Source organism: Mercenaria mercenaria, chromosome 4, assembly GCF_021730395.1.
Source record: "Mercenaria mercenaria strain notata chromosome 4, MADL_Memer_1, whole genome shotgun sequence".
In the NCBI taxonomy this organism is placed as follows: Eukaryota; Metazoa; Mollusca; class Bivalvia; order Venerida; family Veneridae; genus Mercenaria; species Mercenaria mercenaria.
In genome coordinates this window covers 88,708,944-88,735,467 of record NC_069364.1, presented here as the reverse complement: position 1 = coordinate 88,735,467, position 26,524 = coordinate 88,708,944, and the positions used below count along the sequence as shown (strand labels likewise).

At 36.2% G+C, this 26,524-nt stretch overlaps 1 protein-coding gene across 1 annotated transcript; it reads left to right on the top strand.

Moving 5' to 3' along the window:
• Positions 1–1,411: 1,411 nt before the first annotated feature.
• Positions 1,412–26,524, top strand: LOC123552389 (nucleoporin Nup37-like). Its single transcript, XM_045342037.2, has 7 exons — positions 1,412–1,603; positions 12,666–12,790; positions 16,095–16,167; positions 22,494–22,679; positions 23,223–23,407; positions 24,434–24,569; positions 26,374–26,524. The coding sequence occupies exons 1-7, from the start codon at positions 1,457–1,459 to the stop codon at positions 26,488–26,490; spliced, it is 969 nt and encodes a 322-aa protein (XP_045197972.1). The 5' UTR covers positions 1,412–1,456; the 3' UTR covers positions 26,491–26,524.

Below are 26,524 nucleotides of genomic sequence, written 5' to 3'. Positions count from 1 at the left end.
AATAAATTTCTTACCTCGATCGAGCATAAATTTTTAGCAAGAAAATAATTCAGACATAGATTCGTCTATAATGTCGGAAGGTGGTGTGCGCAAGGCATATCTAGTCCAGTCTATCTAAAGGGTAATGTCCCGCCAAATACTACATTTCATGGGATTCACGGCCTATGCGTAAACTCTTGACTATTTGTATTTCCACGGGATTCACGATATAGCCGGGGAATCTAACTACTTTGGCGCGGATTGAAATTGACAATTTGAGGCCCATTATAGTGGTTTTTGGGATAAAAACATAAATTACTGAAGTTTATAAAATATCAACTTTCTTATTACTGAACCGAATTTAATGAAATTTACATGGAAATTTAAGTTATGAAATACAGAAAAACATGAAAGGTATTTTATGCGTGAAATCTGACATTTACCTTAATAACTCAAAAATTTACAAAAAGATGATGCAATACCTGCATTTACACTACAGATAAAATAAGGCCCGTATGTCAATTTGTGACAATGCGCTCTCGTGAAATTATTACGCCCGACGTATAATTAACCGCCCATCGTGCATAAATAGTGTTAAAACACTCTTTTGCTATAAATCATTTCTTAATTAAGACACACACATGCGCACGCTCATATAAATTAAGTTATATTACAGCTGAGCTACAATATATATATATCAAACAAGAATTTCTATTTGATCTATGGTTCATTAAAACATTTATTAAATGGCTCTGTTTAAAACCCCACTTTGCTACGAAGTTTGGTAAACTTTCATTGCTTATTATGCCATTTTATTTTAAAATGACGTTGTTAACTGCATTATAGTTTCATTTCTGATAAGTATTATTCAAACATTCAGAATTACTTTTTAAAGTGGTAATGAAATGAAAATAATATACCACTGAAATTTATAACTGAAATTAACAACATATATTGAAGTAATGTTCGAGACTGATGGGTTACTCAGTGATATTTTTGTTTGTACTTTAAACAGCAATAGCAGGAATTGTAATCAATATAGTGGTATGACTAGCAATCAATAAACGTCAAATATACATTTGCTGTTTTTAATTTGGAATTAATTGGATATAAGTTATTGAACATTACAATCTCGTACATTACTGAAAACATGTTTAACTGATCATAATTTCATATCCGAGCATTTATATAGACAATTATATAAAGTAAGCAAAATGGAATCATTTCAGTATTTTTGACTTTAAAGCTCGTGTAGATACTTCCTATAGGAAAGTTCTCTCTTAGAATTTACATGGCCACTACTTTACTCTTCATTTTATATAAGAATTAATTTTGTAGTTTTAAAAACTGAATATATAAATACCAAGGACTAAATTTAGTGATTTATAACCTGTGGTGGCCGTCCTGAGAATTTGTGGTCTCTGGCCTTAAATAAAAATACTCTTCATAATTGAGGTAGCCGGCAAAAATTAAAAAAATGATAGAAACAAATAAATATACAGAAAAAACAATACCCAGGGAAGATATAGTCTACGTTGTTGAATTTTGTAATACAGAAACATCTTCACAGCTTTTAGCAGTTGGAACGGATTCAAAAATTTCTGTATATCAGTGTAAATTTCCGGTAATTATATTTAGTCATATGTTTTCACGACCCTATATTTTAGCTCACGGTCAGACTAAAGGTAAAGGTAAGCTTTATTTAACGTCGCATATACTGCAACATACAACACATGCTACAAGCGCTTGTGTGACAAACTAGGTATCCAGTAATGGATACTTATCTGTGCTTATTTTACGTCGCAACCCCTTCAGTGCTGAGTGCCAAGCAATAGAGCTACCAGTACCATTTTTCACGTCTTTGGTATGACGCAGCCGGGGATCGAACCCCAGACCTACCGCACTCAAAACAGACACTCTACCACTAGGCTATTGGGGTGGTTTTTGATAGTCTGCTATAAATGTTTCCTGCAGGCCTTTTTAACATGGCGCAGCGCCATGCCCCGTTTGAAGTGCCGCCAAGGTGCCCTTCAAGCTGCCCGTTTGCGCCATGTGCCCTTTTATTTTATCAGGCTTTTGTATTTATCTTGAATAGTGCCCTTTCAAAACCAGCCTGGATGGCCAATGTCCGCGGGGCATGTTCCGTGTATTGTACCGTCAATTATCGGCTTTGATCAACAGGTCGACACGTGGGTGCATCAACCATGAATGACCCTGATTAAGAACTGACAGGATTATGCAATCAATTACTTTTTTATGATTCTTTAATTGGAAACAGTGGATGAAAAATTGTTGTTTCTAGCACGTCAGCGGAGAAGCTACATTTAGCCTTTTTACGGAAGAGATGATTGAAAACGGTCAGTTAACACATGATTAAAGGATAATTATTTTAAAAGGTTGTAATCAATTAAAATGTAGATTGATTGTCGCACATTTTTGATGCGCTCATTAGGCCTTTAAAAATAAAATGTTGAATGTTTGCCCTTTGCCGATCGCCGACCAACCCATGAAAAATGACCAGACTCAAAATGTTTTACATCAATTTTATCTACAAGATATATTTTATTCCTTCACGGGTATCATTTATAAAAATAATATAAGATAAACATTTAAGCTTCAGAATGATACAAAATTCATTAAAATCGTCAAATGTCTTGTTTAATAATTACGAAGTCGTACTTTCCAAAGCACATTCATAACGCGCCGATGCAGAAGTCGCCACCATCTTGAAAATTTGAAAACGTACATCGGTATGAAAATAACCGATAACCTAGCGATTAAGTTATAAAACCTGATCGAGAAGTAAATGAATAAACTAAAAATGCAAGGCCATAGTTTTGTTTTAGTAAAAATTTGTCAAAATGATTTTATAAGGCCGAAATTTAAGTTGAAAGTGCACGGCCGCATTCAAGCAAGCCGAAATTTTGAGTTATTATTCGCAATGAACCATAGGTATTCACATGTATGTTTATTTTACTTAATACTGTATGATTAGATAGAAAAAAAACAGATTCATAGTCAGTCATTGATTCAAACTAGTGTATGTATCGCAGAAACTTGATAAAAAATAGTGGCAGACGATCTAATCTAGCAAATTTCACAGCATGTCCATTTTACGTAGCATTCTACTTTCATTTTCGTATGCCCAAAACAATAGAAAATTGTAACTTTCCATGTAGATTTGTCTTCTAAATCTTACTGACAACGAAGAACAATGGGTTTAATCAGCGATATAGGTACACAGTCATTGATTACATGTAGATTTGACAAACTGCCTATGCTCTTAACGTAATTCAATGGTGAAATGGTATGTGATGATTGACAAAATAAAGTTGCGCATTGATAGTTGTTCAATAAAACTTGTTGCTTATTAAATTATCACCTGATATCTGTCTCTGAAAATGCAAGCCAGCACTTCATGTTGGTAACAAAATAAGAATAATTGAAAGTATGGTAATTATTATCTAAGGAATAATACAAAATATCTACCCCATATCTGAGATATGAAAGATTCTCAAATGCAATGTGAATATAGTATGTAAAATGGTGTCTGTAAAATGATGCCAGCAAGCGTACTTGGACGAATGCCCTTTCAGTGCAAACCGCGCATTAAAAGTGCCCTTTTTCAAGGGAAGCACCATGCCCCTTTTAGAGTCTGCAGGAAACACAAGCTATTGATTTTTCAGTAGGCGTACATCACGCAATAATTTTTCAGGACATTTCTGGGATTTTTACCCTGGGTCGGGGTTGCATTTTTTCCATATTTAGCAATAAATTGAGCATGAATATAGGTGTATCCTAAGTAGCAGATTTGTGACATGAACCCCGGGAAGCCTGATTCATTCGAGAATCGCATACTGCATAATAGTGACAGTGTATGCAGTTTATCACTGTAATCGCGAAGTAGAATCAGACGTCCCGGGGTTCGTGTTATGAGTCTGCTACTTATGATACACCAGTGACCTATATTCATGCTCAATTTATTGCTTAATATGATAAAGCTGCAATAAAAACAGTATTCAAAGCTTTCTATAAAAATAAAGGTATCCCGGGGTGTTTACACCGACCGCTTTGTCCGGGACATACACTGTGACATTGGTGTTCGTCTGATTCATTTATAAGTATCATAAAATTACATGTAGTACATTGTTTACTCGCTTATAACTATAAGTATGATTTGCTGCAAATGTCGTCTAGCTTTCTAAGGGAGGTAAATATAGTTCGGCACATGAATTGATTGAGTTCCCGAGGTGAACAGAATTAGGAGACTTAGCAGGGTTCAAGTTTAGACAAGCATACAAGCTAAATGCTAGTGGAATTTTTAAATAGCTAGTGGGTTTGAAATGTACTAGCTAATTTCAGCTAGTCAATAATATAACAAGCAAATGTCTTCAGAGCTTTAATAAACTTTAATTGTTTTGAAGGTACACATAAAATGTTATCTTTTATGTTTATGATATTTTATTGCTCAACAAAAATGGCACAAGATATTTTAAGCTAACAGAAAACATTTTTGTTTGTGACTGGCTACTAACAGAGATCAATCAGTAAGTTTTGGCCAGTAAAACATTAATAGAGTAATAGATATTATTAACTTTAGCCGGTAGCTTTTCATTTTAGCTAGTGATCAAAAAAGGCACTAGCTAATTTCAGCTAGTACAAACTATTGTTAAATTTGACCCCTGGACTTGCTATATATGAAGAATTAACCTGGTCAACACCTGATTTAGAATCTAGCTAGGTGTCTCTGTTATATGTCTTTCATTTCCATTTATAAAAAAGAAAAGAAAAGAATGAACAAGCTAATACAGTTCTTAAGCTACATAATGAAAATCCACAAAAGTATTCATTTAAAGTAGATTTTTATACACTTGGAAATATCTTAAGTGGAATTAGGTCAAATTACATCAGTCGCCTCGCAATGTCAAATATTCACACCAAAGAGTAATGCCGAAAATCAATAAATGAAAAGTTGCCGACACTTGCCCTTTGAAGTTTAGCTGCCACATATGCCTGCGTTTATTTCAGACCATTCATCAAATGTGTCTACCAGTTATGTAACCTAATAGAGAACAATATTAATAGCAACCACACTCAATTTTTAAACTATGTTGTATTATGGATTTTTTAATTGCACATTCAAGCCACAGATCAGACAAACACAGAACTTTTTAGTTTTTTTTAAATATTTTGAAAAATAAAAAAGTTATGACAATTCAAAGTTTGTGAAATCGAGCATTTTTCTGGAATTTTTTGCATATATATAAAGAGATAATATTGCGCGCGTTCGTGGACCCGACGAGGATGAAAATTTTCTTCAAATTGTCCATAACTTTTTTAATTTTCAAGATACCTCAATGAAACTTTTCAGTCTTATGGCATTTTTCATGTCTTTTATAATTTTCCAAGTTATTTTAATGTTGGACAGATGGTGTCAAAGTTATTTAAAGTTGAAATGGTCAAAAATACAAAATAAGTTTTCAAATTTTTAATGCGTTGAATCTCTTCATCAGTTACATCATAGATATAATAACAAATAAGCAAAAAGACGTTAAACATGAATATATTCATACCTTAATCTTCTTACTAGATAAAAACTAGATTTAATGACTATAAATTAAATACAATATCATGAATATATTGATTTATATCACAGATGCATGCAGGCACACTGGCACAGTCATATTTTACAAAATTTATAAATTACTGTCTTCTTTCTAGTTTCTTCAGCCACAGGCTGAGATTCAAATGCTTTATAGTTCTTGTTTACATTCCATATGATATTATATTGAATTATCTATCACTGTGAACACTTTTTTTATTTGAAAAACATTGAATGGTATTTTGCATATGCTGCACTAATCGATTCATGTTCACTTATAAACCATTGTCAACCAGAGCCAATGCAATCTGGCACAAAGTCTGCGCACAACACAAATTGCTTATCGACTATTTGTTTATCTTGGCAACTTGGCCATTGAAAGAATCCTTTTTTACTTCAATGGGACATGAAATTTATGTCTATCGTGTTTTCATCAATAAATTTCTCAACACAGCCGGGATACCAGTCATCTTGGTATGCGACTGCAACATAGTCGTTCACACCAAGTTTCAGTGGGGGAACAGGGGCTTCTTCACTGGTCACTGGGGAATCATTGCGCTGTCTCTTAGGATTATTGTCAAGCTTTTCTTTATTTCTTTTAGCATTTTTAGTGATCTTTGATACATTTTTCTCTTTTTCACTTACCATTTTTTCGTGTATTGTATCTAACACTTGACACTCGTGTTCTTTGAATTCTTTTCACATCTGTTTTCCTCCATTTAGTGCGTCTGTCATCAATGTAGATTTTTCATCATCACTCATTTTGCCGATCCACTTCATCAAATGTTTTCTGCTACGTTTTAGCATCTGTACTGAGGTGTGGTGATGAAAGGAGGCGCGAGGTCGACGCTTCTGGCTAGAATCCAAATACCAAAGTGATGTTCACAGGGGAGATTGGTAACTGGAGCAAAGTCTTAGCTTGGATGAGAAGTAGAAGTGTTCACTGTGTTGTGAAATTTCCCTTCTGGTAAGAAGTCGACCAGCTGTTTCCGCACACATTTCAGCATTGCAGTCGCGACAACTGGTACAACTCGTAACAGAGTATCCCTAAGCTCTTCGTGAATTTCAAAGAGAGCCTCTGACAGTATTTTGTAGTTGGGGACATTTTTTATGTCAAGCGGATCTGTTGATGACCAGTGTGTCTTTTCTCAAGAGTTGTGCGGGGTCAGATTCTACTGTTTCTAGGAACTGCACAATTTCTTCAACATGTTTGGACAGTTGCAGGTATAGGACCTTTCCACAAGTTGCAAGGTTCCAGTAAGGACCTGTGAGTTTCAGGTAAAATAATCCAAGACCCTGAAGTATAGCAGCAACATTATTCGATTCTAAGTCTTTCTTTACTGCCACTAGTTTCCCAGCTTGTGACATCACTGTTTCCAGAACACTCACAAATTCATTTCTGCGGACAAACGCTTCTGCTGCGGTCTGGAAAAAGGCATTAAACCTATTGTCCTTGTAATTTCCGATAAGTGACTTCACACCATTCTTAGAGCATTATGCCTCCCAACGATCTCTGACACCAAGATGGTTTCCCGCTGGACCAAATGTTTCGGCAACTTGTCGCACAACACAATTGGCAATGGACTCAGACTTCCAAGGGTTGAAGAAAGAAATCTTTTCACTCTCAACAGTCTCACTTTTCAGGGATTGTTCAAAGTCTTTCAGGGCAGGGGTAGTGTAATTATGTAGGCCTAGAAGTACGTGGGCCATGCAGTGAAAATGAAGGATCTCCTCTTTATCACCTCCATACTCTGCAAGCATATCATTACGCCATTCATCTAGCAGCCTGTCAGCTTTTTTTTCATTGGATGCTCTGTCACTCATTGTAAATGATAATTTGTTTAATGTCGCTGCCAAGTATTCGGGTCTTTTTAGCTCATCTGATTTTTTGAAAAAAAATGATGAGTTATTGTCATCACTTGAGCGGTTGTCGGCGTCGGCGTCTGCGTCGGCGTCTGCGTCGGCGTTGCCTGGTTAAGTTTTATGTTTAGGTCAGCTTTTCTCCTAAACTATCAAAGCTATTGCTTTGAAACTTGGAATACTTGTTCACCATCATAAGCTGACCCTGTATAGCAAGAAACATAACTCCATCTTGCTTTTTGCAAGATTTATGGCCCCTTTTGTACTTAGAAAATATCAGATTTCTTGGTTAAGTTTTATGTTTAAGTCAACTTTTCTCCTAAACTATCAAAGCTATTGCTTTGAAACTTGGAATACTTGTTCACCATCATAAGCAGACCCTGTACATCAAGAAACATAACTCCATCTTGCTTTTTGCAAGAATTATTGCCCTTTTGGACTTAGAAAATCAGTTTTCTTGGTTAAGTTTTATGTTTAGGTCAGCTTTTATCCTAAACTATCAAAGCTATTGCTTTGAAACTTGCAACACTTGTTCACAATCATAAGCTGACCCTGTACAGCAAGAAACATAACTCCATCCTGCTTTTTGCAAGATTTATGGCCCCTTTTGGACTTAGAAAATATCAGATATTTTGGTTAAGTTTTATGTTTAGGTCAACTTTTTCTCTTAAACTATCAAAGCTATTGCTTTGAAACTTGCAACACTTGTTCACCATCATAAGCTGACCCTGTACAGCAAGCAACATAACTCCATCCTGCTTTTTGCAATAATTATTGCCCCTTTTGGACTTAGAAAATCATTTTCTTGGTTGAGTATTATGTTTAAGGCAACTTTTCTCATAAACTATCAAAGCTATTGCTTTAAAACTTGCAACAGTTTTTCACCATCATAAGTGGACACTGTACATCAAGAAACATAACTCTATCCTGCTTTTTGCAAGAAAGATGGCCCTTTTTAGACTTAGAAAATCATGAGTAGGACAATATTTCTATTATACAAAAAAAATCAGATGAGTGTCAGCACCCGCAAGGCGGTGCTCTTGTTTTCAGGGATGATAACTGATTAAGATGTGTTTGCTTAACAGTTTGTATAGTATCGGCTGTTTCATTTATTTTTAATAATTGTAAAAGTAAGTAGCTTTATTACTGATTGGATAAAAATGCTTTAATATTAGATTTGAAATGTTCGTTTTTGTAAGAATAGAGTTATTTACTGAAGTTACAAGATATTACAAGATATTGTTTCCCAGGATAATAAATTAGATTGTCACCACGCATGTGCTTTCACACATATTTAATGATGGTATCTTTAACAGTCATTAAACAATTAACCGTTCACAATCATAATCAAAGTTGTGCAAAGCTTGAGAGAGATCAGTGGCTTTATCAACACGTGTCCCGCTCCATTTTTGTATGGGCATGCCCGATCCATTTTAAGCTCATCTGATTTTTTGAAAAAAAATGATGAGTTATTGTCATCACTTGTGCGGTTGTCGGCTATTGCTTTGAAACTTGGAATACTTGTTCACCATCATAAGCTGACCCTGTGTAGCAAGAAACATAACTCCATCCTGCTTTTTGCAAGATTTATGGCCCCTTTTGTACTTAGAAAATATCAGATTTCTTGGTTAAAGTTTTATGTTTAAGTCAACTTTTCTCCTAAACTATCAAAGCTATTGCTTTGAAACTTGGAATACTTGTTCACCATCATAAGCAGACCCTGTACATCAAGAAACATAACTCCATCTTGCTTTTTGCAAGAATTATTGCCCCTTTTGGACTTAGAAAATCAGTTTTCTTGGTTAAGTTTTATGTTTAGGTCAGCTTTTATCCTAAACTATCAAAGCTATTCCTTTAAAACTTGCAACACTTCTTCACAATCATAAGCTGACCCTGTACAGCAAGAAACATAACTCCATCCTGCTTTTTGCAAGATTTATGGCCCTTTTTGGACTTAGAAAATATTAGATTTCTTGGTTAAGTTTTATGTTTAGGTCAACTTTTTCTCTTAAACTATCAAAGCTATTGCTTTAAAACTTGCAGCTCTTGTTCACCATCATAAGCTGACCCTGTACAGCAAGCAACATAACTCCATCCTGCTTTTTGCAATAATTATTGCCCCTTTTGGACTTAGAAAAATCATTTTCTTGGTTGAATATTATGTTTAAGTCAACTTTTCTCATAAACTATTAAAGCTATTGCTTTAAAACTTGCAACAGTTTTTCACGATCATAAGTGGACACTGTACATCAAGAAACATAACTCTATCCTGCTTTTTGCAAGAGTGATGGCCCTTTTTAGACTTAGAAAATCATGGGTAGGACAATATTTCTATTATACAAAAAAATCAGATGAGCGTCAGCACCCGCAAGGCGGTGCTCTTGTTTTCTATTTCCATTCAAAGACAACCACCCTCAACTGTCATTACTGTGCATGGAATTTAGTGGTGAATTTCCAGCTAGTACTTACTTCACTAAATACTTCAAATTGCACAGAAAACATTACATTTCAAGATTTTAAAGATATTTTCATGATTCAAGGCAACACATTTTTAACCAGTCAGCTGATGTCTCGAATGTTATGGGTTTCCCTACACTTTTTTTTTCAACCAATCCACAGTGGGCTTTCCATAATAACATTTGACCTTGAGGCATACAGACACTAAATATGAAAAATAGTTCGAAAAAAATGGTAGTCGCATAATAGCGGATTAAAATAGTCCTCAGTTTTTTTTTCCTCTGTAGAGTTATTTTCCTCATTTTCTCTGCAATTTTTTTGCTGAAATCACATGACAGATCTATGCTTGACATGTAGGTAGCATTTTCATAATGAAATAATAACATAACACAATTTGTCATAGAAACTTAGATGATACACCACCACTACAATTTGGGGTCTCAATTTTAGCAGATTTTGTAGTTTGTATGTTTGACTGAAAATAGTTTTCTTGCATCAAACATGACCCCCACTTTTGATTTTTATTCAGCACTGACAATATTCTTCAAGAAAATGTAAGTTACAGACATTTAAAATGGGTCCTGATGTTTGCTGCTGCAGCCATTGGAAATATGTCAGTTTTATGTAGTATAAAGAAGAACAAAAATTTAGTGTGTTGTAACCTAAGTGGATATGTTTCAGAATTACAGTGCATTCGCGATGCTACGAATTGCAATTTATCGAAATACTGGTATACTACGAAAAGGTGTTGTAGTCCCGGCTGCTTATCTTCTTATTTCTATGTTACAAAGTCGCGGTTTTACGAAAATGCAATTTAACGAAAAATGCGCTCCTACGAATGTATTATTATGCCCTTAAAGCCTGTTTTCAACTTGTTTTAGTTGCGATTTTACGAATACCTGTATTGTCTTAAGTTTTCACACCTTCCATAATGGCGTGGAAACACTTTAGACTGGAAAGTGTCACTATCATTAAGCTTGGCATAAACAGTAACGTATTAATTAAATTCGAAACACATACGCTGTAGACTATGACACAAGTTAGTGGTTAATCTTTTCTCCTATAACTATCAAATCGGATGGCATACCAGTCACACTTGCTTCGGTATCTATACATCTCAAACAATCACTGCATAAAGAAAATAAAAAAATATTTAAGTCCTGATCGACTGTATATTGTTGTTTTATTATTCTGAACTATTCAGTAAAGGGTAGCTGAGAGTATCGGAATATGCAACTGCGATTTTTATTCTCGTGCAACAATGTACCCTGTATATGTTTTATGTACAGTGAATAAAAAGTGAAGAAAAAAAACGTTTAATATTCTAGATACCAGATTCGAATAAGATTTGTAGTAAACCCAGATGTACATATAAAATTGGTATAAATGTACTCCGTTACGAAAATCACATGATTAAATACTTCCGGTTACGACGTGTAGATATTATAGTGCTGCATAACGAAATTTCCTATGCTACGCTCGAACGAAAATGCGATATTACGAAAAAAACGGCCGGTCCCTTGGCTTTTCGTAGGATCGCGATTGTACTGTATATGTATAATTATTGTTCAGCATAATCACCCACATCATATGCATTATTTTCTGTTTATACTTAGAAAGTTTGTTTGGTGCGAATTTACTCTTTGTTGTTACTCATATTACTAAGATTTGACGCAAACTTAAACTGTTGTCCAACGTAAGCATCCATATCTGAGGCATTAAATAATCCAGTGATAGCTCTAGCCTAATATACATGTATATGCCCTATTTTACTACCAGTATCCAGGTTTGAAATAGTTGACCGAAATGTTTCCCATGACAGCTCTTGTTCTTTAAATACTGAATTGCAGGAGGACTACGTATTGCAGCAGGGTAAATGAAAATTCTAGACAGCTTGTCTTGCAGGATGGCTTGCTTTCAAAAACTGTCACACTCTGGTAATGATACCCTGTCTGTTTTTAAAAGTGATTTAAACACAATAGAATCAACTTAAAATGATGTCACATAGATATGACTCAAAGGAAGATAAATCTTTAAAAAGGTATATTTCAAAGATTTGACTGTTCCCGAGCTTTATGGGTGTATTATGAGCTTCTGCACATATGTCTTAAACAATATTTGTGGTGTAGCTGGTGAATTTCCATGCATAAAAATAACACTTTACTCTACAATTAAATGCTTGACAATGAAAAAATCCATCTACAAAATAGGTCAAAGCTAAATACCAAATTATTTAGGCTGCTTTCTCTTATACCATGCTAAAGTGGTTTTATTTACCATTATATAAGCTAGAGCTGTAGGACTTTTGACCAACCCTTTTGGAGTACCGGTAATCTTACCCATTAAAGCTACAAAATGTTCAATTGAGGAAGGGGGCAATGGGTATGGGGAGCTTTTTAATACAAGGGAAGTGCCCGGCCCAGATGGGTAAAAATGCTCGATACTTTGGAAAAAGGGAATGATATTCCTGATGCAGTCAGCATTAGGTAGAACTTCATATTCATTTAAAAGACACTTATATTCATTTAAAAGACACTTGTTGAGGGGAAGAGACCTATTAAACGCCTCTACTTTGGAAGAAAATAAGAGCTCTGTCAATGTGTCCACAATGCAGTCACTAAACCTTAAATCCATCCAAGGTGAATGAGTTTGAGTAGGGACAGGTTTGTTGGCTTAGGCCATAGCCCAGCAAACTAATATATTTTTAATGATGGTCCAGAGTGAAGAACATGCCGAGTATATTTATTAAACATTATTGTTACTCCAGGAAGAGGATGAAGATGTAGAGGAGTTTGAGTATGATCAACTGTGTGACCTACAGAATGGTTGCCGAGCAACAGCTATAGCATGGAGCCCAGAAACCACAATCACTACCCTACCAAGAACTCTTAGGTAAATATACATTTGTCAAACTTTATTTAAGTCTTGGAAGATATAATATATATTGAAGTATTAAATTTTCTGAAATGATACCAACCATCAGTAAGAAATAATCAATGGAACAAGAAATGCGAAGAATTTAGGAAGAAGTGCCATTTTAGCTATCTTTCTGAAGCATGATAACATGTCACTTTTGTTGATATCTAAGTTAAGTTGCTTTCTGATTGCTTTCTCACTCACGTGTCATAATTGAATTTTGTGCTCTCTGGCCTGTGTGATATTTATAAGGTTCAGAAAATATGTGTATAAGTTGCATGTCTTCTTTTACTGAATAATCTCAAAAATAATTCATGTATTCAGGTGAGTAATAAATATGATCATTGGGTATTTAGCTGAGCAGAACAAGTCCACTGTGCCTTCTTGTTGTCAGAAATACTTCATATATAATTCAGGGCTAGCGCTGGAATGGGCATTTTGAGCAAAATGCTCAAAATGCTAATTTTGGCTCAAGAAAACTCAGAAATGGCTCAAACTCTCAAAAACCCCTACTTTAAAAATTAAAACCGGCCAATTTTTATATAATGTTATTTTTGACCAAAGAGTGCCAAGACAGTCAGTTACAAAACATGCAATAAACAAGAGGCACAGTCCATGGTCCATTAACACCATCAAGTGTCAATAAACCTGTGCCCTTGGTGTAATTAAAATATCTCTCACAGTTTGTTTAGCTAAATGGTACTGATTAATGAATATACATGGATCAAAGATGTTTGTTTTTGGCACCTGCGATGATTGAAGTTCCTTGATTGAATAATGTCACATGTGCCATCTTTTATTACAAAGTTTAATAAATGAAAAATTTTCAAATGTGTTCAGTAATTCATTACTGATGCCAATAAGTATATAACAAGAGCTGTCCGTAAGACAGCCAAGCTCGACTATTCGAAATATTGTCCCAGAAGCAGGAAAATATTACCCCAAAAGGTTAAATATCAAAAGAGTTTTAAGTTCAAAAGGGGACATAATTTGACCAAAATGCATATCAGAGTTATGGGACTTGCTGCTATCAACTAGTTTTATAACCCCGAAGGTACATGTGAAGTTTCAATTCAATATCTGCATTAGTTTTGGAGATAGTAACTTGCATGTAAAACTTTAACCAGAATTTTCTAAGTCCAAAAGGGGGCATAATTTGCTCAAAATACATGTCAGAGTTATGGGACTTGACCCAGTGAGGTTGGTAATTGACCTAGAAAAAGAAAAAATAAGTTTCAAAGCTATATGCCTTTAATTGATGGCTGTATGTACTTGCATGCAAAAACTTAACCAAGGTGTGATGCCGACGCCGACACCGACGCCGACGCCAGGGTGAGTAGAATAACTAGACTATTCTTCGATAAGTCCAGCTAATAAAATGTTTTTGTTATTAATTTCTTGCTTGTCATTATGGCTGAGAAATGTAGTTCTGAACCAAGTAGTTTACTTCCTGCAAAGAAAGCAAAATCTGTGAAAAGTGAAACTAGGACTCTAAATCCAGCTGAAAATCATTTAATGGAAAATAGACTTTACTTGGCTGCTTGTGGATTACTTGAAGTTTGTGCGGTTTATTTCAAAACTAATAAATAAAACATTGCTTAAGAGTTGTCCCAGTAGTAACATGTATGTAATATATTGTTAATTTATTGAGAAATGGTATAAATCATGGTTAAAAATGAATTTATCCTTGATAACCGTTTTGCTCATTATTTAGTAACACAGGGACAGATCATTCAGTTATGAAGCATGCAGTGCGATTCAACATTTGTGAATAATGGTGTTTTCTGCTGCAATCTAAGCATTTGAAATACCTTAAATCCCAAAAGCTTCCGGGGGCACCCCACAAAAGCCCTGTTGTGGAAACACGAATGGGCATGCGCGCCTCTTCGATCAGCAGCGTAAAAATTTGGCTCAAACTTTTTTAAACCCAGCGCCAGCCCTGTATATCCAGGTAAACGAAATAATTATGACCCCAATATCACTCAAGTTTTCAAGTATTTAGTTTAGCAATACAAGGCCGCCATGCTATTTTGTTCTCAAACAATTTTCATGTACTCTGGTGAGTGTAATGAGGCAACTTTACCTGTCTTTTTATCCCCCGCCGATGAAATCGGGAGGGGGGTATTGAAATGGCGTTGTCCGTCCGTCACGTCCGTGTGTGTGTGCGTGCGTCCGTCCGCAGCCATTTCTCAGTAACTAGCTGGTAGAATTTCATGAAACTTGAAATAAACATGAATCAGCATACTGCGATGATGCCCGTCAAGTTTTTTTTTTGATTGGTCAATTTCCCTTAGAGTTATTGCCCTTGATTTAATGAAAAATGCCCAAAAATGTCCGTCCGCAGCCATTTCTCAGTAACTAGCAGGTAGAATTTCATGAAACTTAAAATAAATATGAACCAACATACTGCAATGATGCCCATCAAGGTTTTTTTTGGATTGGTCAATTTCCCTTAGAGTTATTGCCCTTGATTAAATGAAAAATCCTCATCTGCAGCCATTTCTCAGTAACAAGCTGGTGGAATTTCATGAAACTTAGAATAAATATGAACCAACATACTTTGATGATGTCTGTCATTTTTTTTTTCAATTGGTCAATTTTCCTTAGAGTTATTGCCCTTTAATTGTTTGAAAATCTACAGATTTGTACATAACAAACCAACCAATTGGTAAAATTTCATAAAACTTCTTTCATTCTTTTCCATGAACATTTATAAACATGTGAAGTTGTGTACCCACACCTGGTCACCACCTTGCCTTCGTCACACCCCCCCCCCCCCCCCCCCCCCCCCCCCCCCCCCCCCCCAAAAAAAAAAATAAAAAATTCTTTCCTTTTTATTATTATTATTTTCAAACCTTCCATGAATATTTATCAACATGCAAAGTTGTACTGTTCCCCCACCTCACTCCTCCACCAAGTCATCCCCCCCCCCCCCCACACCCAACATTTTTTTTTTTTTTTTCATTTTTAATTTTCAATCAATATTTCAATATTTATAAGCAACATCGATGATCAATGACAATCATAATCGATGTTTTGTACCCTCACCCAGTCACCCCTGCTGCCCCCTCTTCCCCAACCAAAAAATAGCATTCATTTTCTGTTAAATTGATTTTGACAAATGAAATTATTTGCTTCTTAGTAATATCCTTAACTTTTTGCCAGATATATTTTTTTGCCATTCCTGACCACAAACCCTTTTCGGCGGGGGATACCAATTCATCGAATTTGCTTGTTCTAACATACTTTTACAGGTTTATATTTTCCTTTAATGTTATAGGTTTGCCGTAGCTGGTAGTGACAGAAGGATTAGAGTGTTTAGCACAGACTTAAAGGGGAATGACTCTGTACAGGTAGATGTCTCGTGTATTCTTGTTTAATAGCTCGTCTGATTTTTAAAGAAAATCTATGAGGTATTATCCTAACTTGATTGTTGGTGTTATTTTTTTTGTTAAGGTCCACCTTTTCTCAAGCACTGTAAGAGCTACAGCTTTGAAACTTTGCACACCATCATTAGGGGACTATGTAGGCCAAGAACCGCAACTCTGATACGCATTTTGTCAGAATTATGGTCCTTTTGTTTGAGTTTAAAATATTTGGTTTGGTCCATCTTTTCTCAAATACCCGTTCTATCAGAGCTACAGCTTTGAAACTTTGCACACTTGTTTATCATCATTGGGGGACAATGTAGATTAAGAACCATAACTCTTAACCTGCATTTTGTCAGAATTATGACCCGTTTTGTACTTAGAAAATCTGAACTATAACTCTTTTCTTACATATTGTCCAGCACTTGCAGACGAGCGATGGCACCCATAGGGGTGCTCTTGTTATGTGTTGGTCAAGATACCTTTAGACCATTTTACTTATTACAGTCCAGTCTGTCTTTAAAGTCTTAAAAGACCACCATTCCGAAGCTGTTGTTCTTGTTAAGTCTTAAGAATAGACCTCTCCAGAAGGCAAATACAAATATGTGATTTATCTTTGAAAATGTAGAGAAAATGGTGACAATTCAAGGTAGATTTTACAGAAATTTGTGATTGAGCTGAAATACCAGTTAAGAAGCTTGGAATAACGAAAAAAGGCCAGATGTATTGAATAAAATAAGTCAAAAGATCATTTAGGAGTTTGTAAGTCTTCCTTCCCAGTAAGCATCCGTCACTAATAACCTGATGGTCATTGAAAGTCTGTTTTAAATAGTGGCTTCATTGCAGTAAGCCCTATTAGATTGGATAGGAGTTGCAGCACAATTATGTAACTAGAACTTTGAAAATCTTTAATGACCTGGTTGACAGATTTCCGTGAAATGTAGTTAACAACATATTTCATGATTTGACGGATGCATTGTAATGGTGACCTGTGACAAATAATCAGGGCTGTCTTCTTTGGCCTGGCTTTGCAGTGGTTGTCATCGTTAGTGAAGTTAAAGTTTTATGTCACCATTTTCAATTCCCTTCTGTCTTTTAAACAACAACCCCTATTAATTATTATTATTATACCAGATTAATATAGCGCCCTTTTCATGATAAACACGTTCAAAGGCGCTTTACGTATAGCAAACGCAGCCACACAGGGCACGAAATTCATCCTAGTACAGACACAGAGCGGTCTGACCAGAGGGACAGAGTGAGATAAAACCCCCAGAACAGACAGAGAACAGAGAGATACAGGCCTATTCGGCGAACTTAGCCTAGCTCTTTGCGAATAGACAGTCTGGTTCTTTAACATGCCCGGTGTATAGCACCGATACACGCGAAGCCGTCTTTCACTTCACAATCCAACTCTGAAAAGGTTTTCTTATAGAGAATCGATCCTATTCGCGACAAAAATCAGGATCGATCCCTCTACGGTAACATGCGATATACCGAATGAGATATATACTGCGAATTATAAAATGTGTCCTTCCGGCACTTGCACAGAGTGTCTGACTTCGGAATTTTTGGAAGAATACGCTTTTTCCTTGTGCCTTATAAGCATCCACAACTTGTCCGAACCGCATCATCTTGCACGTCAGTACAAATAAGGGCAGTGTTGTTTTTATTCCAAAATCTACGTTTAAAATGATATGGAGTCGATCCTTCTATGGTAACTTGCAATATACCGAATGAAATATTTACTATAATGTGTCCTTCTGTGCTGTCATTAAACAGTTCTTTTCAAATCTATTCTTCCCCTATGCACCACATTTAGAGTTTTATGTGCTTCTTACTCATTAAGTTTCTTCACCTTGAGTATTATTCTATTGTTGTTTCTTATCAATAACCTCTCCCCTCTCCCACTCTGCTGTGATATGTAACCTAAGCACAACATTCCTCTTATCCAAAACTAAAAAAGTAGTTAAGTCTGTGTTTGTTTTCCAATTTCTCCTCAGGTTACAATACATACTGAATATAGCTCTTTAAGCTTAAAGTTTTTGATAAAGTCAGATATCTCTGTTAGTATCAGAGCTATTGACTGGAAACTTAAACTAGTTATTTACTATTAAAGTCTACACTAGGAGAAACAATCCCCATAACTCTGATTTGAATTTAGACAGAGTTATGTCCCTTTTTAACTTAGAATTTTTTGGTTAATATTTTTGATGAAATATCTCTGTTACTATCAAAGCTTTTGACTTGAAACTTAAAATTGTTATTTACTATCAAAGTCTACGCCAGGAAAAAGAATCCCTTTAACTCTGTTTGAACTTTGACAAAGTTATGCCCCTTTTTAAATTAGAATTTTTAAGCCCCCTTCAAAGGAGGGGTATATTGTTTTGCAGATGTCAGTCAGACTAGTCTGTCGGTCGGTCGGTATGTAGGCCAATCTGTTTCCGGATGATAACTCAAGATCACTTGGGCCTAGGATCATGAAAGTTGATAGGCAAGTTGATCATGACAAGCAGATGACCCCTTTTGATTTTGAGGTCAGTAGGTCAAAGGTCAAGGTCAAAGTGACCCAGAACAGTAAAACGGTTTCCAGATGATAACTCAAGATCGCTTGGGCCTGTGTTCATAAAAGTTGTTAGGGAGGTTGATCATGACCAACAGATGACCCCTATTGATTTTGAGATCAGAAGGTCAAGGTCACAGTGACCCGGAACAGTTACATGGTTTCCAGATGACAACTCAAGAATGCTTGGGCCTAGGATCATGAAAGTTGATAGGCAGGTTGATCATGGCCAGCAGATGACCCGTATTGATTTTGAGATCAGTAGGTCAAATGTCAAGGTCACAGTGATATGGAACAGTTAAACCATTTCCAGACGATAACTTAAGAATGCTTGGGCCTAGGATCATTAAAGGTGAAAGGGAGGTTAATCATGATCAGCAGATGACCCCTATCGATTTTGAGATTGGTAGGTAGGGTCAAGGTCACAGTGACCCAGAACAGTTAAACCCTTTCCAGAAGATAACTTGAGAATGCTTGGGCATAGGATCACGAAACTTTATAGGGAGGTTGATCATGACCAGCAGATGACGCCTATTGATTTTGAGGTCAGTAGGTCAATGGTCAAGGTCACATTGACCCAGAACATTACAACTTTTATGTACAGTGACCAAATAATTTCTGTCCCTTGTGCAATTACTGAATGCATCAAGGGGGGCATTTCGTGTTCTACAAGCTCTTGTTTGGTAAAAGCTTTATATAACGTCCAATATCTCTATTACTTTCAAAACTATTGACTTGAAACTTAAAATAGTTATTTATTATATTTACTATCAAAGGCTACACCAAAAGAAACAATCCCCATAACTTACAACTTGAATTTTGACAAAGTTATGTCCCTATTTCTGGCAAAGCTTTAATTCAGAGTCAAGCGCGGAGATAAGTCAAGTGTGCTGTCTTACGGACAGCTCTTGTTTTTGTGATCACCCTTCATCCGTCGTCCGTGCGTGCGTGCGTCCGTCCGTCCGTCAACAATTTCTTGTCTGCATGATAGTGGTTTCATTTATGATTTTATTTTAACCAACTTGCACACAACTTGTATCACCATAAGATCTCAGTTCCTTTCTTGAACTGGCCAACTCCCATTATGGGTTCCAGGGCTATTTTGACCTTGTCTGCACAATAGCAGCTTTATTTATGATTTGATTTTTACCAAACTGGCACACAGCTTGTATCACCATAAGATCTTGGTTCCTTTCTTGAACTGGCCAGATTCCATTATGGGTACCAGAGTTATGGCCCCTGAAAGGGCCAGAATTAGCTATTTATGTCTCCCCCAGGAGACATATTGTTTTTGCCCTGTCCGTCCGTCTGTCCGTCCGTCCGTTTGTACGTCACACTTCATTTCCGAGCAATAACTGGAGAACCATTTGACCTAGAACCTTCAAACTTTATAGGGTTGTAGGGCTGCAGGAGTAGACGACCCCTATTGTTTTTGGTGTCACTCTGTCAAAGGTCAAGGTCACAGGGGCCTGAATATTGAAAACCATTTCCGATCAATAACTAGAGAACCACTTGACCCAGAATGTTGAAACTTCATAGGATGATTTGTCATGAAGAGTAGATGACCCCTATCGATTTTAGGGTCACTCTGTCAAAGGTCAAGGTCACAGGGGCCTGAACATTGAAAACCATTTCCGATCAATAACTAGAGAACCACTTGACCCAGAATGTTGAAACTTCATAGGATGATTGGTCATGAAGAGTAGATGACCCCTATCTATTTTGGGGTCACTTTGTCAAAGGTCAAGGTCACAGGGGCCTGAACATTGAAAACCATTTCCGATCAATAACTAGAGAACCACTTGACCCAGAATGTTGAAACTTCATAGGATGATTGGTCATGAAGAGTAGATGACCCCTATTGATTTTGGGGTCACTTTGTCAAAGGTCAAGGTCACAGGGGCCTGAACATGGAAAACCATTTCCAATCAATAACTAGAGAACCACTTGACCCAGAATGTTGAAACTTCATAGGATGATTGGTCATGAAGAGTAGATGACCCCTATCGATTTTGGGGTCACTCCATCAAAGGTCAAGGTCACAGGGGCCTGAACATGGAAAACCATTTCCGATCAATAACTAGAGAACCACTTGACCCAGAATGTTGAAACTTCATAGGATGATTGTACATGCAAAGTAGATGACCCCTATTGATTTTGGGGTCACTCCATTAAAGGTCAAGGTCACAGGGGCCTGAACATTGAAAACCATTTCGGTCAGTAACTTGAGAACCACTTGACCCAGAATGATGAAACTTCATAGGATGATTGGTCATGCAGAGTAGATGACCCTTTTGCTCCTGACCCCTATTGACTTCTTGCCTATAGGACTTTGCATTGGGGGAGACATGCGCTTTTTTACAAAAGCATTTTCTAGTTTGACCTTGTCTGCACAATAGCAGCTTCATTTATGGCTTTATTTTAACCAAACTTGCACACAACTTGTATCACCATAAGATCTCGGTTCCTTTCTTGAACTAGCCAGATCCCATTATGGGTTCCAGGGTTATGGCCCCTGAAAGGGCCAAAATTAGCTATTTTGACCTTGTCTGCACAGTAGCAGCTTTATTTATGATTTGATTTTTACCAAACTGGCACACAACTTGTATTGCTATAAGATCTTGGTTCCTTTCTTGAACTGGCTAGATTCCATTATGGGTTCCAGAGTTATGGCCCCTGAAAGGGCCAGAATTAGCTATTTTGACCTTTTCTGCACAATAGCAGCTTCATTTATGATTTAAATTTAATCAAACTTGCACAAAACTTGTGTTGCCATACGATCTCAATTCCTTTGTTGAACTGGCCAGATCCCCTAATGGGTTCCAGAGTTATGGCCCCTGAAAGGACCAAAATTAGCTTTTTTGACCTTGTCTGCACAATAGCAACTTCATTTATGATTTGATTTTAACCAAACTTGCACACAACTTGTATCACCACAAGATCTTGGTTCCTTTCTTGAACTGGCCAGATTCCTTCATGGGTTCCAGAGTTATGGCCCCTTAAATGTCCAAAATTGGCTATTTTGGCTTTTGCAGCCATATAGAGACTTCATTTATTGTTTTATTTGATACAAACTTCCAAAATATCTTCAACAACAATAAATCTTGGATTCCATGACAAATCAGATCCAGTCATAGTTTCCAGAGTTATTTTATATCTGATTACCTCCCCTGATTGTAGTCAAAATGGATTTATATCAGTAAGTACTTATAGGACTTATTTGAAATTTCATTATTGTCATTAGTTGGACTGAGTCAATCAGGGTAGATAACTATGGACTAATTTTATGTCAAATTACCTCCCTTTATTTCAAATTAAAGTGGGTATATCTCTGCAACTAATGAAGATACTGATCTGAAATTTCATTTATGTCAACAGATTTATTTGGCAGATCCTTCTTTTGTTCACTTACAATAATTTTCTTTTTTATTACTTCCCTTTTACGTTACTATAAATAGCTTATTTTTAGTAACTTTTTTATTATTGGCCGTAGGGAAAATTGGTACCTCCAATTTTTAGGTGTATTTTGACGTATCTGTACCTTGTAAGAATTTTGTTTTTCTGTTTGGTTAAATTTATTACTTTGTTGTTCCTGTCCTTTGGACTAAGATATTTTTTCTGAGGACCTTCTTGTCCTCAAGTGCAATGATAACAGGTGAGCGATATAGGGCCATCATGGCCCTCTTGTTCTAACTTTCATTTTGCATCTAATCAAGTATATTCACATAACAAATTGTTTATATTTTAGATTCTAGAGGGACATACAGACTTTGTGAACTCACTAACCTTTGACCCAGATACTGGGGACCAGCTTGCTAGTGTAGGAGATGACAGATGGTGCCAGATCTGGGATAGAGAAGGGAACCAGCATTTGAGATTTCCTCTTAGTGCCCCTGGAATGTCTGTCTGTTGGCATAGAGAGGAACCTATGAAGGTACTGACATTATTTTTTAGTATTCCAGAAATGTCATATTGTTTTTTTTGGGTGTTTTGCATAGAAAGGAACTCATGAAGATTAGGAGATTCTCGCTTGATATCCCTTGAATGTGTCTGTCAGTTTGCATAGAGAAGGAAAGTATATCTGTTGGCATAGAGAAGAAGTCATAAAGGAATGGAAATTCTTGCTTCGTATCCCATGAATGTCTGTCTGTTGGCATAGAGAGTGAGTGCCTGTCTGTCTGGATAGAGAAGGAAATGTGTCTGTTGGCCTAGAGAAGAACTTGTGAAGGAAAGGAAATTCTCTCTTCATCTCCCTTGAATGTCTGTCTATTCAACAAAAGTGAAGAGATGCATCCTTGTGGGTTTGAAGTAAATGGCAACTAGAGTGTTCCGCAACCATTTAAACAAGGTTTGTATTGAATTGATGTGATTTAAAGTATCAACAAAACAAAAGAAAATAAAGGAAAGAAAGACTCACAAAGTGATTGCCTAAATATTTCTATTAGTTTACCTGTACAATTTATCTATATTAATACAGGTGATGGTTGGTCAGAAAAATGGAGTTATTAAGATATTTAGCCTTAGTGGACAACAACAGTTGATGTCATTTGACACAGGACAGGTGCCCCTTATGGAGGCAGATTGGAGTGTAGGAAACAAGGGACTTCTTGTTGGAGCTGTAGCAGGCACAGACTGGTTCATGTTTGATGTGTCTGTATCAAGGTAAAAAAAAATAACATTTTTCAGAATGGTTATGTTTATGAGTAGGTTTAGTGAAATGCAGAAAGGATATTTTTCTTATTTTATTTAGAAATTTTGTTTAGAAAAATGTCAAAGACGTTTACCCTCCTTTGAAGTAAAAATATATGATAGAGAGATGATTTCTTCATCTTTGTGGATTTTTCCCTGTCTTTTCTGTCCTGAATTACTGTATATCAACAGGCCTGGAATTTTTCAGGACTTGTCCTCATTTCAGACATTTGACTGCCAGAAAATCCCTGTATGACTCTATTGATAAAGGAGATTTCAGGCTTGAGAATGTAGATTTTCAGGCTTCTGATTTTTGACTGAATCCCAGGCCTGATCAACAGCAGTAAACCTGGTTAATGCATTTTAATAGCAGTTTGTTCTTTCCTGTTTCTTATATTTAAATAACAACATAATTATGAACCTGCCTTTTCAACCACAACTACAGAGTTAACTTCCAGAAATGGCTTTTTGTTCAGAATTTCACTTGTCTTAAGGAGCCAAATTATGTTGCTCCCTTGGCTGGCTGGTGAATACAGGTTGCCCTGTATTTGTTCTGGTAAGACCTCTGTGGCTGAAGGTTTGAAATTGTTGACTGAATCACTTCCAGATTACAGCTGTCTGTTTGTAAGCCCATTTGGGATTTAGATTTCTTTTATGAGAGGAAGCTACCCAGCCTATTTATTGAAGGTTGACGGTTCTACCAAGGTACCCGCTTGTGTGTAAAATAATGCCTTAAGGGGCACCTGGAGTTCTTCTGTAGTACTGAGCCATCAGCTGCAAAGTCTGCATATGACATAAATTGTGTTGATGCAAGCTTAAACCAAGCAATCATAAAAAATGTTTTTATTCAGGTATTTAGGAAACCCTCCTTGGGAGGTTCTAGTATGTTCATTATGATAAATTTACAATAAGTGTAAATTATAGTTACACTGGATGGATGAGAATTTCCATTTTAATTTTTTGATGAACTTGATTGAGTTGTATAATATTTGTTGCTAGTCGACCGGTTGAGAGACGCCAGATACATGTTGAAGGTGCACGACATTTCCGCTGGGCAAAATGTCATGATTCCCTTGTTGCTACAGTAGGGAGACCAGGCCGCCAGATCAGAGTGTTCAATACCAAACATCAGCAGGTGGGTGAAATAATTAAATGTTATATCATGTATTTGCTCATAAATATTTAGGATTATGTTAATAATTTTAACGTGTAACATATGTTTTAAGGTAGTCCCAGCTTATGGAAGTGTTACAAAGCGTGTACCAGTACATTTCAAATAATTGCAATATCAGTTTAGTGAAAGAAGCACTGTCCAAATTACAACATACTGTTACGTTTCAAATAATATACAATTTTTTTCAGTTGTGATGTGTTCAGTCGACATAGTATTAAGAGACCGCCCAAGGGACTGCTAAAAAGTGGTCTCTTAATGGAATGGTCTATTAATGAATTTCAGTCAGGTGAAAAGAAAAGTTATTTTAACTGTTAATGTAACTGTATTTATTATGAACATACATACATGTATATATATTTCAAAATGTATACATGTACATTGTGTATTGTCTCTGTTTTATAAAATCAAATCATCACCAGCATCATCATCAGTCATAATCAGCATCAAAATGTACTCGCTAATCACACAGGTGAAGAAATGCCCGGCGGGAATTGGTACCCAGTTGCGAAATAGGTACTTTTATCGAATATTTTACCTGTTGGGACTACATTAATGTGGTCGCTAGTCGTTTAATAAAAAAAACGTTTAATGAACTTATGTACTGAAAACGTTCGGGAGGGATTTTGACCGTTTGTTTAATATAAAAATAGCTTAATAGAGGTGGTCGCAAGTATGATGTCGACTGTATATTAGAATGTTACACATTTGATAATGACATATTTTATAAAACATGTTTTTTGAAAAAGAGGTTTGGTGTTTTTCTGCAAAAGAGACAATGGACAGTCAGTGATAATGATGAAATAAAAGTTTACTCTTCAAAACAAAGCTTCTTATCACTGGTCTAATAAGATGAATTTGCATGAGGGGAGGTAACCAAAGACCTAACAACAACTTTATTATAACTGTGTAATCTGTTTGGGAAAATATTTTGATAATTTTGAAACTTCTGAACATTACAAGATTGTGAAAGTTACAATAGAAGTAATATGTTTGATGTACAAACCTAATTTACATACTGTGAAATCATAAATGAGCCGCACCATGAGAAAACCAACATAGTGCATATGCGACCAGCATGGATCCAGACCAGCCTGTGCATCTGCGTAGTCTGGTCAGGATGCATGCTGTTCGCTAACGGTTTCTCTAATTGCAATAGGCTTTGAAAGTGAACAGCATGGATCCTGACCAGACTGCGCAGATGCATGCTGGTCGCATATGCACTATATTGGTTTTCTCATGGTGTGGCTCAAATATTTATGGGGACTTATTTTTATGGTTTATTCAGTTCATGAAATTTAAATGAACAACAACATTTCAGTTCATTTTATGTTCAAAAGATAAAATCCTCAAGTTCCTATCCCAACGAATTAGCCATTTTGACCACCAAATTAAATGATTTCACACTGCTATAAAGAAAGGAAATTTTAGCCTGGAAGGACATATTAAGTTCTTGAAACGACTTTAAGACATAGCTTCACCCATATTGGCCATGACATACAGGTAATGGATTTTCAGTTGATGACTGCCTGAAGAAAATATGTCTGAGGTCATTTGTCCCCTATTTATCCCACTGATTGGGGGAAGTTGTCAGTAATTTGCAGGGATCAGGCTTATGTTGGCTAGGTATACAGGACGACTGGTTAGGTTAACTGTCATCCCGAAATAACTGAAATATGTTGAAAAATGGGCTTAAACCAGACAAAACATAAAATTTTAAGATATTGCTTTAATTGTTCTTACAAATTGTTTTTGTTTTTGTTTGCAGACACCATTGACAATATCTCAGCCAATTACATACAGCATCAGTTGGCATCAGAAGTTTCCTGCCCTTGCAGCAGGCGGCGACCAGAAAGTTCATATTTATATGTTTGATTCATTATAGTGCCCTCTTGTTGTAAAATAAATCATAAAATGTT

Bases quoted from the DNA above. Each gene is read 5' to 3' on its own strand.
- LOC123552389 (XM_045342037.2), top strand. From the start codon at position 1,457: ATGATAGAAACAAATAAATATACAGAAAAAACAATACCCAGGGAAGAT. The intron at 16,168-22,493 runs GTAGATGTCTCG...TTTATATTTTAG, and splicing joins AGGGGAATGACTCTGTACAG to ATTCTAGAGGGACATACAGA. The intron at 23,408-24,433 runs GTAAAAAAAAAT...ATTTGTTGCTAG, and splicing joins TTTGATGTGTCTGTATCAAG to TCGACCGGTTGAGAGACGCC.